The sequence below is a fragment of the Ostrinia furnacalis genome, unplaced genomic scaffold, assembly GCF_004193835.3.
Source record: "Ostrinia furnacalis isolate ACB-3 unplaced genomic scaffold, ASM419383v2 OfSCF4239, whole genome shotgun sequence".
Lineage (NCBI taxonomy): Eukaryota > Metazoa > Arthropoda > Insecta > Lepidoptera > Crambidae > Ostrinia > Ostrinia furnacalis.
In genome coordinates, this window is record NW_021134478.1 from 440710 (window position 1) to 459662 (window position 18953).

Consider the following 18953-nt stretch of genomic DNA (forward strand, 5'->3'; position numbering starts at 1 on the left):
CTTTTTTTAAGTCGGTTATAAAAATGTTTGGCGGTACTTCTAGTACACTAATAGTACTCTATTGCCAAAGTCGAGTTAGAAAAACTTTAATTGATCTCCGATACAGCCTGTCGTGATACAAACGCGCTTCCGTACCAATTGTTATGGCAACTCGTCGGAAAGTGATAACATTGACAATCGGAGATGAAAGGCTTGGCTTACGTAAATTGAACCACTTAATGCTGAACACTTTTACTTTTGCCAGTGACTCGGTTTTGCACTGAAAATATTGTGTAGGCTGTAGGCGGTTCAGCGATTGTAAAATAGATTTCTTATTTTTGGCGGTCTTACCAGATACATTTTTAAACCATTATACATAGATTTGCTCATATAAGAAGATGGTGTAACAATTTCATCAGTGCTGGTCCTTTTTCGGTAAGGTTCAGTTTACGTAAGTTTAGTAAGGTAATAAATATAGATTTGCTCATAATAGTATCTTCTAGTGGTCGCTTACTATGGGTCTCATAATAAGGCCCAAGTTCACCCAAAGGGCGATGGAGCGTGCTATGTTCGGAGTTTCCCTACGTGATCGAATCAGAAATGAGGAGATCCGTTGGAGAACCAGAGTGACTGACATAGCCCGCAGAATCGCTAAAATCAAGTGGCAGTGGGCACATAGCTCGTAGAGCTGATGGCCGCTGGGGCAGGAAAGTTCTTGAGTGGCGACCACGAGCCGGAAGACGTAGCATGGGCAGGCCTCCCACTAGGTGGACCAACGACCCGGTGAAGGTCGCGGGAGGCGCCTGGATGCGAGCGGCGCAGGACCGGTCTTTGTGGAAATCCTTGCGGGAGGCCTTTGTCCAGCAGTGGAAGTCTTTCGGCTGAAACGAGTATCTTTTAGATTGTTGCAATTCATAGAACATGGTGTGGGCAATTGTGCGGATTTTTTTACCATAATGATATTTTCAAAAAGAAAAATACGCATCCATAGTAAATACAGTAAAAGTGAATGAATTACAAGCAACACCAATCCTCATTTTGTCTTTTATAATTATTATTAATTATGGAGATTGCCTTATTACTTTCCTTTACAAGATTATCAAGCTTCATTTAAATACCAAAGCCAAGTTTTTTAATCGTGAATTCGATAAAAAACACTTACAATTTGTGTATTTCATGTTGATAACAATGATGTACAAAACAGTCTGGCAACTTCACCGAATACTTATTATGAAACTAGTCCTAAGCAATTATACAGGCAATTAAATACTTAGCAGATTGATGACGTCTGTAGTGAGGCCACGCCTAAGGATTTCCACTATGATCACGCTTCGAGATTTGACTGGCCGAAAACAAGCTGTAGCGGGATTCAAAATAGTCCTGATGCATGGCACTGACTATTTTTTGTTTACAACAGAATGTTAGCTACAGAAATGAAAATATGCTTAACTGTATTTAAGATCACTTAAACCAATGTAACAGAATTATAGTGTACACCGTTGCTAGGCTGCAGTCCATAGACCATCGCCTTGCATCGGTGTTACCAGATCTGTCGCCAACATTCTCCCCCCTTAAATCTTAAATCTGTACAATTCCATACAAAAAACATCGGTTATTGTTATAATTATTAAAGTAAGATGGTGCAATCCAGCCTAAATGGTTCCAAATGATTCTACTGCTCAATTTTGCCTCTGTTGTTGTATTCTGAAACTACGCTCAAAGCTCTACTCCAACTAATTATAGATTTGAGCCTATGCTCATTTGCTGTTCATTTGAAAGCTATTTGAATCGCTCACGCTACCGCTTGCATACGATCATTTCACAGTATACACGACAATAGGTTATTAATTCAATGTTTCGTGTTGAAAACATTTATTGAGTCAAGAATCGTTGCCCGTGATAAAATTAAAATCTGTTAATCCTATTAACTTGATAACTAGACTAACCATTTCTTGAAACTTGAGACTACGCCCTTTGTACAAGTAATGTAAATGAGACAGTTTTATAAATTGCTATTTCATGCCAATAAACCTCTCGATTAACGAGAAACAGCTGAAAAAACAATGTCATTCTTGAAGCATTTGCATTGTCTTTCACAGAAATGTGCCACGGTTTTTTGTGGACACGCCTAGTTTATAGATTGATGAGATGTATTTTCTCTTCTCCTCATCGATTTTTTATTTAGCGGGGATGTGAGTTGTGGGAGTAACTCTTATGAAAAAAGCTTACCAAAGCGCTCGCTGGTGCAAAGATGCCTCTAGTACTGTCACCTAATGCATACAATCGAAGGTCATATCCTTTGTGATTATTTTTATGTATGATGATTTTTTTTTATCTGAAATCTCTGCATTTTCTTTCGACAACATTTTATCTGAACTCTAGCATGAAGTAGTAACCTCTATGATCTACTGATTAAAAGTTTCTATGTGACTTTAAGTGTGACTGGCAAAAGTAGTCTACATTTTTACAAGCTCTACTTTCTCCCATCGCGCTCCTACCATTTCAGGGCCCGCAACTAATCGAAGATATCTCCAACATCTATCACCAGCGTATCCGATCAGCACCAGATCGCCCAAAGTTATCCGAACCGATTCGGCAAGACCAATCGTCCGATTAGTCGACCCACCGTAACCGAAGCGATATTTTCACCGGTTCCCACGCCGGCGCGCACGCAACGCCCAATTAGCACCGAACTAATTCTAGGTGCGCAGACGCACGCTCCTGTCCGGTATTCGCGTACAATTACTTTTTGGACCGCAATCGTTGAAGGTTAATGTTAAAGCTCTATTTATGACGAATTTTTATTTACGAGAATGTGAAACTTAAGGTTGCTTTGCTCATTTGATTTGAATGTTTTCAGTTTAGTTGAATTTATCTGGACCTACGGGGCTATTACCAACTCTCGTTCCCGTTTTCGTTAAAACCAACTAATGTCAAGTTTGTCTTGGGCCTATTTTGAAGATACACCGACTCATGGTGAAGTTGCAAATAATTATCATAACGCTATCTAATAAATTAGGTTTACCGATAACCGATAACATTCTCTTTTCGGTAGCTCTATTCTTGGACCAGTGAAGTCAAAAGTTGCAGTTTATCTGACAGATAAGTTAGTGAGGCTATTAGAGACTTTATCAACAAGTGGTGAAACTGTCCCAATAGGTACAGCTATGTTATCTTCATCTTGGAGGAGGCCTATGTTCAGCAGTGGACGTCCTATGGCTGAAATGATGATGTCATCTTGATGGCTCAGAAGATTAGAGCGCTTTAAATAAAGATAATTTAAATTAATAATACATAATATATCTACTAAGTTCATAATATTTAAAAATAAAAAAAACTTTTTAGTTAATAAATAACATCATTTTTCATAATCTCTTTAGATCAGTGTTGTAAATAATAAGTTTTTTTACACCATTCCCTTCGCGCGTCTCCACATTCCCTTATCATCGGCTAAAGTGTATAATCGCTATCGATAAGTGAAAATTCTTAGCGGGAAAGTATACTTTTAGTTAGGGCACAGGTTAGGGTGTGAGGCTGAGAATTTGTATGACTTGTGTTTGTGTCAGTGAAAAATTTACGTTCTTGTCAAAAACGTATAGAAAGTATACCCAACTCTTAGGCTGAGTTGCACCACCTAACTTTAACGTTAACTATGATGATAACCAGTGCTTTTTGTATGGAGTTTGACAGATTATTGACGTTTGTCAAAGTTAAAGTAAGATGGTGCAACCCAACCTTAAAATCTCGGAAGACTTGATTTCTTTTGTTATGTGTAATTCTTGAAAGATTTCAGAATTAATTGAGGGATGAACATTGTCTCTGGATTCTGCGTTACATTTTTGTTAACTGATTCATGGGGTTTCCCCTTACATTGCGCAAGTATGATTTATTTTTATCATAACTTCATAATTATTCATGTTATTGTATCATTATCAAGTTTCCGGAATGTTTTTATTTTACAAGTATCATCGTGTTTAGCCGATGCCGGACATCGTGAGAATTGCCAATAAAATTATTCCACGAAGAAATTCGCTTGAATATTTCATCAAATACCACTAATTATTATCTATTGTCTTGAGACGATCCCAGCGATTGCAAGAAAATTTAAATCCTGGGCATTGGATATAAGGTTTAATTTAGAGTTTGATACGGAGAAAGCATTTTCCCATGAAGTCCGATTGTAAGGAAATGAGACCTCTTGCAAGATTATTGCACGAGGTGATTACTGATCAAAATTACAAAATTATCTTGTTAAAGTGATAATTGCGATATAAAATCTATGTTGAAGTATAGGTAAGTTAATGGGTTCATGAATGACGGGATGAGAAAGTAGCAATTAAACATAATTTAGTACAAAAATATTTTATTAAATAACTTTTATTTTAATCACTTCTGTGAAATGTTCAAGTGTCCTATTTATCTATGATAGCAACCTAACAACTTCTTTAACATTCAAGAAAACTATTTACGTATATCACAGAGATAACTTAGGTACTACACTACACTATGGTACTTTAACTTTTAAAAGTAAATGCTTTAACAACCGACGCGGAAGACGTTGAATTTAGGAGTTTAAAAATAACAGATTAGATTAAAACAAAAACTTATTTTATTTAAATTAGAAAACAAAACTCAAAGTTCAACAAGCAAAGCGAGCGCTCATGCAACGGGTCAACACATCGGTTCTAGGAACGTAAAACAAAACAACGTTTGTGATTATCACACATCGAGGCACAGTCTGTTCGGAGATCATGAGGCACCAGGCGGTCACCAGGGCCGCCACATCGACTGGGCGGAGTCGGTCTCGGAGGCGGGGCTGTGCGGCGGGGAGGGCGGCGCGTACGCACGCTTGGCGAGCGCCGCTTCAGCGTCCAGCGGCTCCGCCGGCCTCTTGAGGCCCCGCTCCGGCAGCGCCGTCCTCTGCGGCGCCGGCTGCTGCCCCGGCGCCGGCTGCGGCGGCGGCGCCGGCGCTATCGGCTGCAGCGGCGTCGGCCGCGCCACCCCATTAGGAGCGATCGGCTGCGGCTGCACCACTTGAGGGTTCTCCAACCTCCTGATACAGTTGCTCAGGTGCTGCAACAACCTCGCGCCGGCCTGCGGGTCCACCGGCCCCTGCCGCTGCATAGCGTTCGCTGCTAGCGTGGCGTTCGCGATAAACTGTGACACTTCCGTTGCACACTGCGTGAATCCGGCGCGGAAGCGTTCCGCATAAGACATTTCGGGTTTCAGGACGAGCTGGCCTCGGCGTTTGAGGCTGTGGAGGTGTCGGACGGTGAGTTCGAGGATGTCTGCTTTTTCTAGTTTGGAGACGTTTTCGCCTTCGGCCTGGAGTGCGGTGACCATGAGATCCTTGAGTTCGTCGAGGCAGCGGTTGATGCGGGCTCGTCGTTTTCGTTCGAGCATGGGCTTCATGACCTTGCGGTACTGGTAGGTGCGGGAGACGGGTTCCTCGTCGGGCTGCGCGTGCGCGGGCGGGTGGTACACGCCGTGCGGCGACATGGTTCGCGCGGGGAGGATCATGGGTGCTGCGCGCGCGGCGGTCTGTGAGCGAGTGGCGCGCGCGCCGACCGCCGCCCGCTTTTATGCGCCCTATACCGATTGTGGCAAACGCCCGTGATAAATAAAATACAGGGGTGGCACTATTGGAACGGCGAATTATTATTTTACTATCTTTGATGTAACGGTATTTTTAGATCCTTTGAGATAGAATTTAGAGATTATTCATAATTTTAGTTATTCTTAGATAATTTAAAACTATGAGTGTTTAACTTTTAAAATAATAATTATGATTGATAGTGTCATGTCTATGGCCGTGTCGTATGACGTTTCCATGGAAACGGTTTACGACACGGCCATAGACATGACAGTGTCCTCCCATTATTAAATAATAAAGTATTCTGATATTCTATCATTTTATTAGTCAACACAATCCGTTTCCATGGAAACGTCATACGACACGGCCATAGACATGACAGATAGTTAATTATTTATTAATACATATTATTAAATCTGAGACATTAAACCAAATGTATTATTATTTAATTGCTATACCATGAAAAACAGAATGCTCATAAAAGTTTAAACGAGTTACACTTTAAAAAGAAAAATACTCGTGTTTGTCATCATCAAACTAAAATTAAAGATGTTTTAATAAAAATATTAAAACAAACGCAAATATTAATATAAGCACGATTATAAATTGCTTAAAAAGTCTTGAAAAACCGAGTTATCATTTCATCATATTATTATTTTTGTTTTATCCTATTGTGTTTTATGGCATACTAATAAGGATGCATACTTATTTTTATTTTATTAAAACAGTATTAAAAAATTTAAGAAAGTCAATATAAAATATTGGCTTAAAATATATATTTTTTTAATTTTTAATAATAAAAAATATTTTTTAGTAAAAATATTTGTACCTATCCAATCTTATTGCGTAATTTAGTATAATATTCCGATATATCACAAGGCAGATGCAACAGCTGTTCGGCCAGCTGAGGCAGCACGCGTTCCCACGCGCACCCCCTGCGCTTGCGCACCCCAAGTGACAGTGACGTCAGACGCGCTATTCTTTATTAACGGTGTCTCGTGGCCGGCTATTAAGGAACTGCTACAATGTATAAAAAAGAAGCGATTTATTGTTAGCAGAAAATATGAGTGAATCCAGTTTTAAGAGAATAAGTTTAAGAAAAAAAATTTAAGCTAAAATTCAATACTAGTTTCGCAAAAATATTTTATTGTTGAACGTTTTATTTATTGTTTTTTTTTTCTTTAGGGTACTAAGATATTTTTATTTTAATAAAATATAAATGGAAACTCTTATAAATGGATATAATTTATGTAGTTTATTAAATAAATTATTAGTTGTACATTAATAAAAATATTACTAATAATCAAATTAAATAACCCTCACTCTGGCTATACTGATGATTATTTCAAGCTTCTATAAAAATATTTTGCACAAGTTGACAGCCCTAGCGGGCGGCGCGGGCGCAACTCCGCGCGACACGGAGCGTGTTATCGCTCCATCGCGGCGAGTGACGATTAGAAATCATACTACCGAGATTTTACTGCTGAAGGGTTTGCTTACATTACAACTAAGTTAAGTTTATGTTAAGACAGTTTTTTGTTAGAAAAAAAAAGAATAAATTAATTCTTCTTCAGTCATTCAGTCTCCACTGCAGGAGACTTAGCGTAGACTTCAACTTACCTTTTACTTAGCCTTTTTATACCAAAAACATGCTAACGAGAGAATTAAAAAAAAATAGGAAGTTTTGATAGGCCAATTATATTGAGGTTGGTTGTCTTTTTTTTTTCATTTCGTCTACTTAAAACATCAAAAAGTTTAGCAAGGAAATGGTGATCGTACGGCCTCTGTATTTCGCTAACTTGACAGCATGCAAATAAATTAATAACTGCACATAATCGTAATAATTACACAACTTTCATTGCGTCGTAATATTGCAAAATCATCAGAAATATAGCCACATCAATAAAGAGTCCAGAATAGTGCGCACTAAGTAAAAAGCAAAATGTAAAATGTCAAAAAACGTGAACAATTTAGTTATTGATATTGTATTGTTGAACGAATTTTAGTATCGTTGCTTTGTACCGATATTATTGAAATGCATCTCAATCAATTTGGGATGCTGTTACATAAGTATTTCAGAGGAATAGTCAAACCTATGTATCGCGGTCAAGCTGAGGTATAAAAATCTCTAGAGCCATCCTAGTCACCTATGATTGCAAATCAAACTCATGGCTTTACACTAAAAAAATGTTTAGTTACTGCCACAAGAAAGTGACTTGCGAGGTGAGTGTTAACCTATAACTTTACTAAGCTTAGATTAGTACAACCTAGATTGTTTAATTTACCCAACATTTTATTCTTCATAGCCAAAGTTAGTATGTACTTTGCAAGTCACTGATTTTAGCAGTAACCAAACAATTTTCTCAGTGTAGTAAAGCACACAATAGAAAAATAATAACTACTGAAACTAAGCTATACCCAAAAAACCCACAAATAAGTCACAACACAAACATATTTACAGAAACAAATGAATGGATTATCCTCAAATTATCGAAACATCCTATTGTTATTTGTCATTACAGTCTACTTACTACGTCTGAGCTTCTTGGTTTTTTCAGGCCAGGGAAAACCCTGAAAACATACCACGTCATGTGAATGTTATCTAGTTTTACCTAATCTTACACATAATGGGTGTAAAGGACGCAGTTTGGCGAAAACTTTTACAGTGAATAATATAGATCAATGCAATGAACTTTTTTTATTTCAAACTAGCTGACCCGGCGAACTTTGTTCCGCCTTAATGGCAATAAATAAGCAGACTTTTTTTTAAATTTCGAACGGGATAAAAAGTATCCTATGTCCTTCTCCTGGCTCTAAACTACCTCCCTGACAATTTTCAGCTAAATCGGTTCAGCCGTTCTTGAGTTATAAGTGGAGTAACTAACACGACTTTCTTTTATATGTATAGAAGTATAGTCTGTCTGTACTTACGATTTTTTTCAGTGCAATTTCAGTCTAGTCACTAGTGATTTTTTTTTCAATGACAGTAACTAGCTTACAACAGGTTTGCGACTTACAAATAAGCAAACAAACTTTCTACCTACCTGAATATTTAGTACCTAAGCCAAAACGCAAAAAATAAACAAAACAAAATTGAGAATACGAGTCAACGTGCTACCTTTTGCTTCTTGGCACGCCCCCAATAGTGCCGTATCTGTAAAAAAAAGGTTATATTCTTCCGATGGTGATCAAATGATGAGCCAATAGAGATTTTCCAATAACTTTATCTTTTTACGTGCAGAGCGTGCGCAAGATCACGTGTCATGTCGTTTGAATCGATAAAACATAGGATAAGATCAATTTTTCGCGTGACGATGTAAGATTATATCGATTTTCTGGACATAAAAATGATGGTGTACCTAAGTTTTTCTATGTCGCGGGCGGGCGGCCGCTTTTTATTATGGGAAAATCCCAAGTTTCTTTCCCATAGTAATAATGACTAGAATAATAAACATATCCACAGGCCTATCGAATATTTTACATTAAATTTTAAAACAGGTAATCATAATACATATTAATGTAACCTATGCATCACGTGTCTAAAAGCTGTTAACATGAAATCATAAATAACAGCGAAACGACTTATTTATAAACCGTACAAAACTTTATGCGTGCGCGCTTATTAGCGATTCTCATAACATAATCCCTCTTAGAACAAAACATCCATCCTAATTAGTCAGTCAAAACAATAACATTGACTATCACCTTGCAAAGGTGTGAGCCGTTCCCAGCACCGCTAGCCGAGCCGACACCGAGCCATTGTGCGGTCGAAACCGCCGTGACGCTACTTACTCCAATTCTGTCTCGGTGGATTAGACAACAAAACGTCTTAAGAGCACACGCTGCTCTTTTCCAAGGCCAGAAGTTCCTCTCTCTGAAACCACCAAGCACTTACGACGTTCTACTTTCAAAACGAACCCAACGCTCCGCAGTAAAAAGGCGTAAGTAACGGATCTTTACGAATCTAATACGACGTTTGTCGCGGCGACTCCGGCGCGTGGGAAAGCCCGTGCCGCGCGCGTTCCCACACACTCGTCGGCACAAGCCAACCGATAAATTATCATAATTCCATTGTGAGTGAGACGGTACTAAGAAATTTTATACTTCATCAATCGCCGCGTTGAATACGTTAGCGCGTGGGCCATGCTTTGTTGACACGGCGCAGGACTCGACCCACTGGAGTCCTTATTTTGCAAGGTAAAATTATTTAGTAAGGGCAAACGAAGACGCCATGGTAACTTTCGAATGAAAAAAGAAACTGCGACGAATTCCGTTCATGACCAAATGAAGCGTTGCTTTTGGTCGTCTAAGCAAATTGAATTTGTCATAATACGCATTTTTTGTGAACTGTCGTAAAGCAATCACTGTATGGCACGTGTTGTGATTGTTATAACGCTGTATTTTACATTATTGTTTGCCGCATTGTCGTGGAATCTTCCGTTGATATTGCGTTTCGTAACATAAACTTTGTTGAGTTACACTTGGTTATTGTTTGATTGAAAGATATGTAAAGAACAAAGGTGACTGACATACATAGCTTATGAAATGGTTTAAGAAACCAAAGCTGAAATGTTCAGAACTGAATAGGTGTTTAAGCTAAAAATAGTGTTTGACATACAAATATCTACCGTTACCGCACGACCGTCGCCGCTCTTCTTGAGTGCTCAATCAATTTAAACTTCTCAAATCCTAAACAAATCAACAGCCAAGAGGACGGACGGTCTCACAATAGACGCATCCTTGCTTATTGTGCAGCAGTTTTCATCATATACCACTTTTGTCAAGCTGAAGAATATACAGTAGGATTTCCCATTTCTCGTGCCTTCCCGGATCTTAGTATTTTCATGGCCTTTGCTTTAAAAATGAAGTAAAGACCGAATCATACGTCAAGCTGCGTTGTTGAACAGTCACGAACGGAATCAATCAATGTGATTTATGATTTTCATTTTACGCAATAAATTGATTTATCTTTTCAATATTTAAGCGTATTTTGCCCCTTTTAGTATTTCTCTACGCTCCTATGGCTGGGAAATCACGATCTATGGTTTAATCAGTCATATTATTCGCATTCAATGTTTAATGATTAGCACACAACTTCCTTTTGCCGCAGTCGGGTAAATAGTGCATAAATTGTGATCATATAAAAATACAAATGTATTACACTCGGGACTTAATAATATAGTGTCCAATTGACATCCTTGCTTAGGTATTGAAGTACATAAACAACAAATAGCGTACCCATGTAACTGAGATAAGTACGAATATTTACTATAGCTCTTTAACTAAGCAAGGTATGCGTCGCAAAAAATAACCTATGTCTGACCGAGCCAGTGCTGTTTGCTTGACGATTTATTAATAATTTTTTCCACTTTAAATATTTATACAATTTAGGGAGTATTGAACTTGCGTCGCGGCGACGGTCGATGTTTGTTGACATACCTTATAATATCTGGATAATCGATAAAAAACAGGCAAAGTGCGAGTCGGATTAACGCATTAAAGGTTCCGTATCCTAATTTTTCCTACATCTTTTTCCTCTAACTTTCCTCAACTACGTCGCTTAGAACATATTATCGTTTTCATCTTTAAATCTATTGTTTATGAATAATTTAAGAATAAACTAAGTTTTGCAGCTTTATCATTCATCTCCCAGGCTAAGTGCAAATGCAATTTTCAGAAAAACGTTTGAATTATCCACTGCTGCAAACAAAATCTTGCTTCTGGAATCATAAATTCCAGGATTTCCAGGTTAACAGGAAGTAGGCACCCAAAAGATATTGGTTTCCTTGCTAGTCTGCCCGTCTGTCCGTCTGACAACAGAGTGATCCTTTAGGCCCAGAACAGACGGTGAAACGCAACTGCAACGAAACTGCAACTTTCTGATGATTCTTATGAATGAAACTGAAACTGAAAGTTTCAAACTGGTCGCATCATGTGTGGTCTCTCAACGGACGCTATGGCAGAAAGTTAGTTGCAACTCAAAAGTAGCTGCAGTAGCAAAAGTAAAAGCAGTTGCAGTTTCGTTGCAGTTGCGTTTCACCGTCTGTTCTGGGCCTTTGTGGTTCTTTTAATACTTTTCAGGGAGGGATCTCTAAAAATCAACATTGCCTTGTTAATATTTACATTAAGCACTTGATAGGAAAAATATGATTATCGTCAAGTGAGCTTTGGAGTAAACAGGTGTGATAGGGCGTTTGGAAATCATCCTTTGAGCGTACTTACCTACCGTCACGTATTGGCATTAAATAAATAAATTACTCGAACTGTCACACCTTTATAGGTCTAATTTTAACCAAGGTAGAGTCAAGTCAAGATAACGCCCTTAAATGGGTAGTATAATTATCTAATGCCTACTTGATCATCCATAAAATTATGTATATGAATTTCGGGGATTGGGTTTAATTGCCTAATTTGTAATTGCCTAATCATCACTACACTACTGACAAATGGGAACACAGGAAGATTGCGTGGTCTTCACGTGGTCGCTTACTATGGGCCTCATAAGAAGGCTCAAGGTCACCCAAAGGGCGATGGAGCGGGCCATTCATAGAGTTTCCCTGCGTGATCGAATCAGAAATGAGGAGATCCGCAGGGAACTAAAGTGATCGACATAGCTCACAGAATTGCTAAAATCGAGTGGCAGTGGGCGGGGCACATAGCTCGTAGAGACGATGGCCGTTGAGGCAGAAAAGTTCTCGAGTGGCGACCACGGGCTGGAAGACGTAGGGTGGGCAGGCCTCCTACTAGGTGGACCGACGATCTGGTAAAGGTCGCGGGAAGAGCCTGGATGCGGGCAGCGCAGGACCGTGCATTGTGGAAAACCTTGGAGGAGGCCTTTGTCCAGCAGTGGACGTCATTTGGCTGAAACGAACGAACACGAAGATTGCCGAACCATTGGCAAAATTAATTGGGTTTGATAATCATCAGGTCATTAAGCCTCCACTACAGGAGCATAAGCTCCTCTGATTCATGAGGGAGAGTCTCCACTTCTAAAATGCCCATAATGGCTAGACGGGTTGGGGAGGTCCAAACGGAACGGTATCCTTTGGGTATCTCTTACAAAAATTAAATCAATAAATGACTTCCCAAACATGAGCACGAATTTGTAAGTCACCAGAGGCAAAGAAAGATTACTCTTATAGGTATTCTCCGTGGTTAATTCGTCCAAATATACTCCCTAAGCGGATTTGGGGAACTGAATAGAGAATAACATCCCATTATTGTAGCAGGAGGTGCAATTTATTTGATGCTGAGCGTAGTATCAAGAAAATACTTCCCAAAAATTTAAAATGACTATAAGACAGTCTCTGTCCACACTTCTGTACGGCACGGGCGTGTTTGCGCGCACGCCTACCGCCACGCCTGCGCCCGCGCATACGAAGCTGTTTACAAACGCGGCGATTGTTCACTACGCGGTATTCCATCGCCTGTGCCATGATAGTATGATTTTATCGGCTTTGCGATATGTCGATTGAGGACTACCGATGTAGAGCTATTTGCTTAGGCTGTAGGTATGAGCGATGACTTCAATTTACCTTTGAAATGGATTGGTAAACAGTAGTTTACCGCGTGGCAAAGGGAGTAGGTAAGGCGTTAAGGCTAAGTTATCACCATATTTGTTAAATTTTCAACCATTAATTTCTTAGGATATTGACTAAGTTTGAAGAACCATAATTTTATTATAACTGTGTAAGTTATTATGTAATTTAATAAATGAGAATGCGTTTGAAAAAAAGAATAAAGGTGAATAAGACATTACTTATGTTGGTAGTAGCGTATGCCCATCAAGTTGACTGACCTACCTATCCTAATAAATTATTATCATTAATATTGGGAAAGAATTACTGTAAATGTTCTTTTCAGCATTTAGGTTTTCCAAATCTTTCATTCAAATATCTTATTGATTGTTGGTAAAGCAGCAAAACACCATATTCTTTGCACTTCTTTGTAACGTATTTCTTGGCTTAAGTTCCCGCCTTAGGCAGTTCGATTTTTTCAAGTAATAATTTGATTTATGTTTAGTTTCATGTAGATAAAGTGCAAGTTAATTATAATTCCCAGCGCATTAGCCTCAAACTCGACCTACCGTGAACAACGGACCGGGTTTCAGTAACTCTATACTAATTGGCAGCTCAATCTGGGAGATGTGCAACTTTCTGAACTCTATAACCGTGGTAACTCACGGCAATCTCGTGTTCTAACTCGATAGGGTTTGAAGACGACTTTCTTTCGGATCTTCTTCCAGTAGAAGAGTTAAGCATTGTTTTTGTTCTGTTGTTTATTTTGCAGCTTTATGAGCTCGGATTAGGTTCTTAAAGCTACCGAATCACCTCGTGTAACCGCTTCATTTAGGTAACCAATTTTAAAATTGTGGAATTGGGATTTGGGTGCATAATATCATAGGCTAGTTTCCTAAAAAAAAAATATTTAGTCAGTCAATTTTAATATAAAAAAATATTGGACACGTATATTTTTAATTCGTAAATCGTACAAATAATTACAAAGTTATAGGGCGTTGAAGTTCCGCGCGACGTCACAAAGTGCTGCACTTTTACGCACTCACTGACGTCACGGGCCTTTTCTTTAGAACTTTGGCAAGCATTATCTCTTTACATTTTCATTAGTTTTAAAAAGTGAAAAATACGTGTCGAGTAGTTTTTGATAAGCTAATAACTGACGGACTAATTAAAACTCTTGCTTTTTTACCCAGAAAACATCCCTATTGTGTATATCATTATGTATTATGTTATCATTTACAATTGAATGAAGTTAAGAGTTGCTTAATTACTTATTGTCAGACTATTTTATTGTGATTTGTTTGAGGAATTTACAAATACAATTAAACATTTAAGAGATATCTTCATGTCTGTGAGTGATTTACACTCACGTGTTATTAAACGTTGGTAACATTATCTATGTATTACGGTCAGGGAAAATAATTTCGCTCATTTATAAATGGATTAGTAATACTTATTCCGTAGATGTTAATCGAAACATTGTTGATTGATTAGATCTATGATTGATGATGTAATATAACTTGACGGACTAACCAGATAATCAATTATCAAGCTACGGTACTTTTTTGTGTGAAAGAAGTCGATTCTCACGAAATTTCTATGAAAATTAAAAAAACCCTTAGTACTTTCCCTAGTCCCACAGGATATGCTTTTTGATTGAACACTTAACCTGGGCAAGCGAAATCGGACACGTTAGAAAAAATGGGTTCACGGGAGAGTGTCAAAGTGACCAACCCCATGGTTAATGACCTACAGAATAAACTTCCAGTTAAGGCCACTCACCTCTGACCTTAAAGGTGAACAAAATTGCAACCCATTCATCATTTGCAAAGAATTAATGTTAATCTTCATTTTAATTGTATGTGAACTCCCGCATGCCCCATTCAACCCTCTAAAACCATAGGGGTATATTATACAACAATCTGTTCTCATCCTTTCACTTTAAAAGAAAAAGACAATGACCTTTGACCGATGCGTTGTTGAATAAATCACACGTGTAGTTATTCACATCATCGCCTTACATTCACTAAAAACATAAACACGTGCCATTATTATAGATAATGTCGAGGCACGTTGAACTTTTGTTTTAATACGCCGAATTTTGTGAGCGTTTCAGTTTTTCTCGGGTATTTTAATTACGCCATCATGTCCCGCTTTCGTATTACGAGGAGGAACATAATTAAGCTGAGTGTTATCAGCGATACTGTTAAATATTTTATACTTACTTTTACGCACAAAAACGTTTATGTGTCAGAATTAATCTGCTATTGGCCGGTACACGCGTAAATTGATCGCTCGCTTCGCAGGATTGATGATTACCATCGACGCTTCTGGTTAATATTTTTAAAAATAAAACCTTTTTTGTACTCTGTTATTTGGCCGTGTATAAATACAATTTATGACGATTATCTATAATAGCATTGCCTCTAGCAGTCGGATAAAGTATGGTATTGGATTCGAAACAAAAGTCAACGTTAATTAAGCCCTTGAGCGGTACGAGTGTCTCGTAAAGAATAAAATAAAAGGCAGAACTAGAATACTGGTTGAATGAAGTAGGGCCATATTGTTTTCGAGTTTATGGGAGTGAAACGTTTCGAAGCTGCTGGGTGGTCATTTTGACCCCTACTGTGCGTAACGGGTTACGCAGCTCGGTCATGTGCTAGTATATTTTTGGTGTATTGAGAAAGGTGAGGATTATAACGGGCACGAATGATATTTGATTTATTTACTTTTATTGGAATATTTGACGCATATTCGTAAGCTTTAAGTGATAAATGATTAGATAGGTTTAGCGTGTATATCAAAGTTAATTATTATTATTTCCATTGGGGACGGCAATGCTCAACTCTACCTTCAGACACAGAATGTTCCCAAACGCGCATCTTACATTATTTATTTACATAATATTATATGTAATTCACTAACGCGCATCTTCCATTATTTATTTAGGTAGATTTAACTCACTCAAATCTTTTTTACAAAGGCTATCGAATGAAGCCACTCTACAATGGCCAAAGTTTAATTGCATCATCGGAATGCAAAACAATCTAATAAAATGGTCATCTAAAGTCACAACGAATGCATAAAGTGGCTTTAATAGCAAAAACTGAATCGCTAACGACCCCTGTCGACACGTCACTATTTACGTATTAAAATACTGCATATTCATAAAGGTAGCGCCACACAAACGGTGATCCGATTCCATTTGAGTTACTTACATCATTTAATCATATTATGGACGATATTTCTGGTGATGCTCATTGCATTAGAATTTTTACAGCTGTCCTTCAAAACATCATAGAAAGACTGACACCAATACTTAACATAAAATTAGGACACTCTAAGTAAGAGGCTTAAGTTTATAAAAAAAAATATCTATTGAAAATAGTTATTTTTGAAATATTCTAGAAAATTAGTCATGTTGCTATATGTGTGTACCCAAAATTATGTTTTTCAACCATTAATTAAATTTTGTAACATTAAAATTGTATGCTAGGCACTTACAGTGTGGCCATAGCCGTCAAATTGACGTAGACGCATTTGTATAATCGCGTGTACAAGTAATTACAGAAGTAATCACTCTGTTTGACACTTTGGCGTACTAGTAGAATCAGTGGGTCTAGACAAAGTGCAAATTATAATCGCAAACCAGTCGAAAAGTGGTTGAAAAGCCCCTTTTTTGTATGAGGTTTTGACGGATTCGGTTTTAGATTCGATCAAAAAGTGCGTTTTGTCTAGGGGGGCAGTACCTACTACTACTTGACCAGCCATCATCATCAGTTCTGCAGTACTTTGACGTTTTGAATAATAGATCTTTCTCTCTTTTGTTCTGATCTTTTTCTCTTTTGTTTTTCATTCGAATTTTTGACACTAGTTCCAATTACAAATAATTAAAAAATAATTTAATTTGGTTCTTACTTTTTGCTTACTTTTTCTTTCTTATTTTTTTGCTGGTCTTAACCAGCTCCTCCAAAAAACTGTTTTGACTTGCGTCATATCTCCCAAAATTTGGACCTAAGTTGTTCTACATTACTTATCTGTGAAACAAGTTGAAATGCTGAAATAGGTCTTAATAGTCATTATGACCATTTTAGGCAACCAGGCATTTACATAATCAGCATATTTAAAAAAACATCCCTATAAACCCTATAACTGATTCACTTGCGCTCACGCATCGGTCGGCCTGCAGTGTGGCAGCGGCCGTAAGAAGGCGTTATTGGACAAATTGCCCCCGGGGCAGGGCAGCGTTAACATTTAAATCAGACCTAATGGACGCCATTTCCATAAGTAATGTCGAGTGCACGGAGAAAGAGCTAAGAAATGATAGACTTGTCAATGATGTAGTGAAATTTAAATATACCTAGTTATATTTATTACTGGAAAAAATGTTACTTCGTCATTTTGAAATCAAATCAAAATGTGCGACCTGCTTACACTTCAAAAAGCCCAGCAATCACAAGACAGGTGACACTGAATGCCCTGCTAAAAAACTTGCAGAAACAAGATACATTAACTCCATAACACAGAACTGTTCTACTAACCTTAAAACCGAAATCATTGTACTCGTAAATTATTATTTTTGTTGACACAGACACCTGCACGCCGTATGTAATAGAAAACGCTAAGTAAGCAATATTAAGTAGCACAATGTAACCATAATAACTAATTTTAATTCTTAGATTTTGCTTAATGTGTATAGATTTTAATTTTTAGTATAAACATAATTTGTATGTAAGTGGTTTGTTTATGTATAATATGTATTTTGCTAATGATAGTTAAATAAAGTATCGTTAAGCCTTTATTTCGCCTGAGATACAGGATAAAATTTCCTAGTTCAGGCACATGTATAATTTTACCTTTTGTAGCATTAGATTAGACTAAAGTTTAAACTGTCAAATAAGTTATTCAATAAAGAATTTATTTATTTATTTATTTATTTATTTTGCCTAAAATGAGACCGCCTTTTAGCATAGTCTTAGCGTCTGTTCCGTACAGAAGAAGACACGATGATTTAAATACTGTGGCATTTTTTATTATATTTAAAAAGGTGCCATTTTGAAAAAAAAACACTTATGTGATGTGCTGGCGCTATATGTAACTTAACCCAGTTCCATTTTTGTTTTTTTAGATACGGCCAAAGACCCACATCTCAAAAGCTCCGTTTTTGTTTTTCTATCTTCACAGCGATAGGATATTGTTTCTTTCTGTCACTATATCAATTTCACGATATGACAATGACAGGCGATAACAGAGCCGTAACTTTAATGTAGTGTTCGGGCATTAACCCAGTTAAAGTGCAACTATCTTCGCCTACGTAACTTAGTATCTCTACCACTAAAATTGAGTTCCTTTGCATTCATACCTAAAACTAAAATAAAACAACAGACAGGACAGGATGTTCAAACATTACTTAAATTATAGTGCAATGAACCGCGTTCTTAAAGCTAGTATCGTATCTTTTTGAGTGATTCCATTAATTTAAAAGCCTTTGGATGTAAGTCTATCATTATGCAAGATATTGCTACCTATAATGAATTTAACTGAGTACCTATGATTTTTTATACCGGTTATTGCGTAGGCATTGCTGAAATCTTCAGACTATTGTCTTTTTTGCAACTGCTAGTACTTAATGAACATCTTAATTGAAGCACTAGAATTAATTCGGACTTTTAATTTTTAATTTCAGCATTATTTGGTTTGGTTGGATTGGTTGGATTTAATGGTTGGATTGGTTGGATTTAATGAAGGATACTGACAACGCCACTCTTTTTGGCTTTGTTGTCGACACGACAAGAAGAAGAAGAATTTTATTGATCCATCTTTTTCGTGCCAGTTCTATTTATTCCGAGCTCTTCGCGATATTT

The 18953-nt window shown here is 37.6% G+C and overlaps 1 protein-coding gene across 1 annotated transcript; it reads right to left on the reverse strand.

The window, feature by feature from the left end:
• Nucleotides 1-4570: 4570 nt before the first annotated feature.
• On the reverse strand, nt 4571-5552 carry LOC114359165 (enhancer of split mbeta protein). The gene has a single exon (XM_028313447.1). The coding sequence runs from the start codon at nt 5497-5499 to the stop codon at nt 4747-4749; it is 753 nt and encodes a 250-aa protein (XP_028169248.1). The 5' UTR covers nt 5500-5552; the 3' UTR covers nt 4571-4746.
• Between the last annotated feature and the right edge of the window lie 13401 nt (nt 5553-18953).

Bases quoted from the DNA above. Each gene is read 5' to 3' on its own strand.
- LOC114359165 (XM_028313447.1), bottom strand. From the start codon at position 5,499: ATGATCCTCCCCGCGCGAACCATGTCGCCGCACGGCGTGTACCACCCG.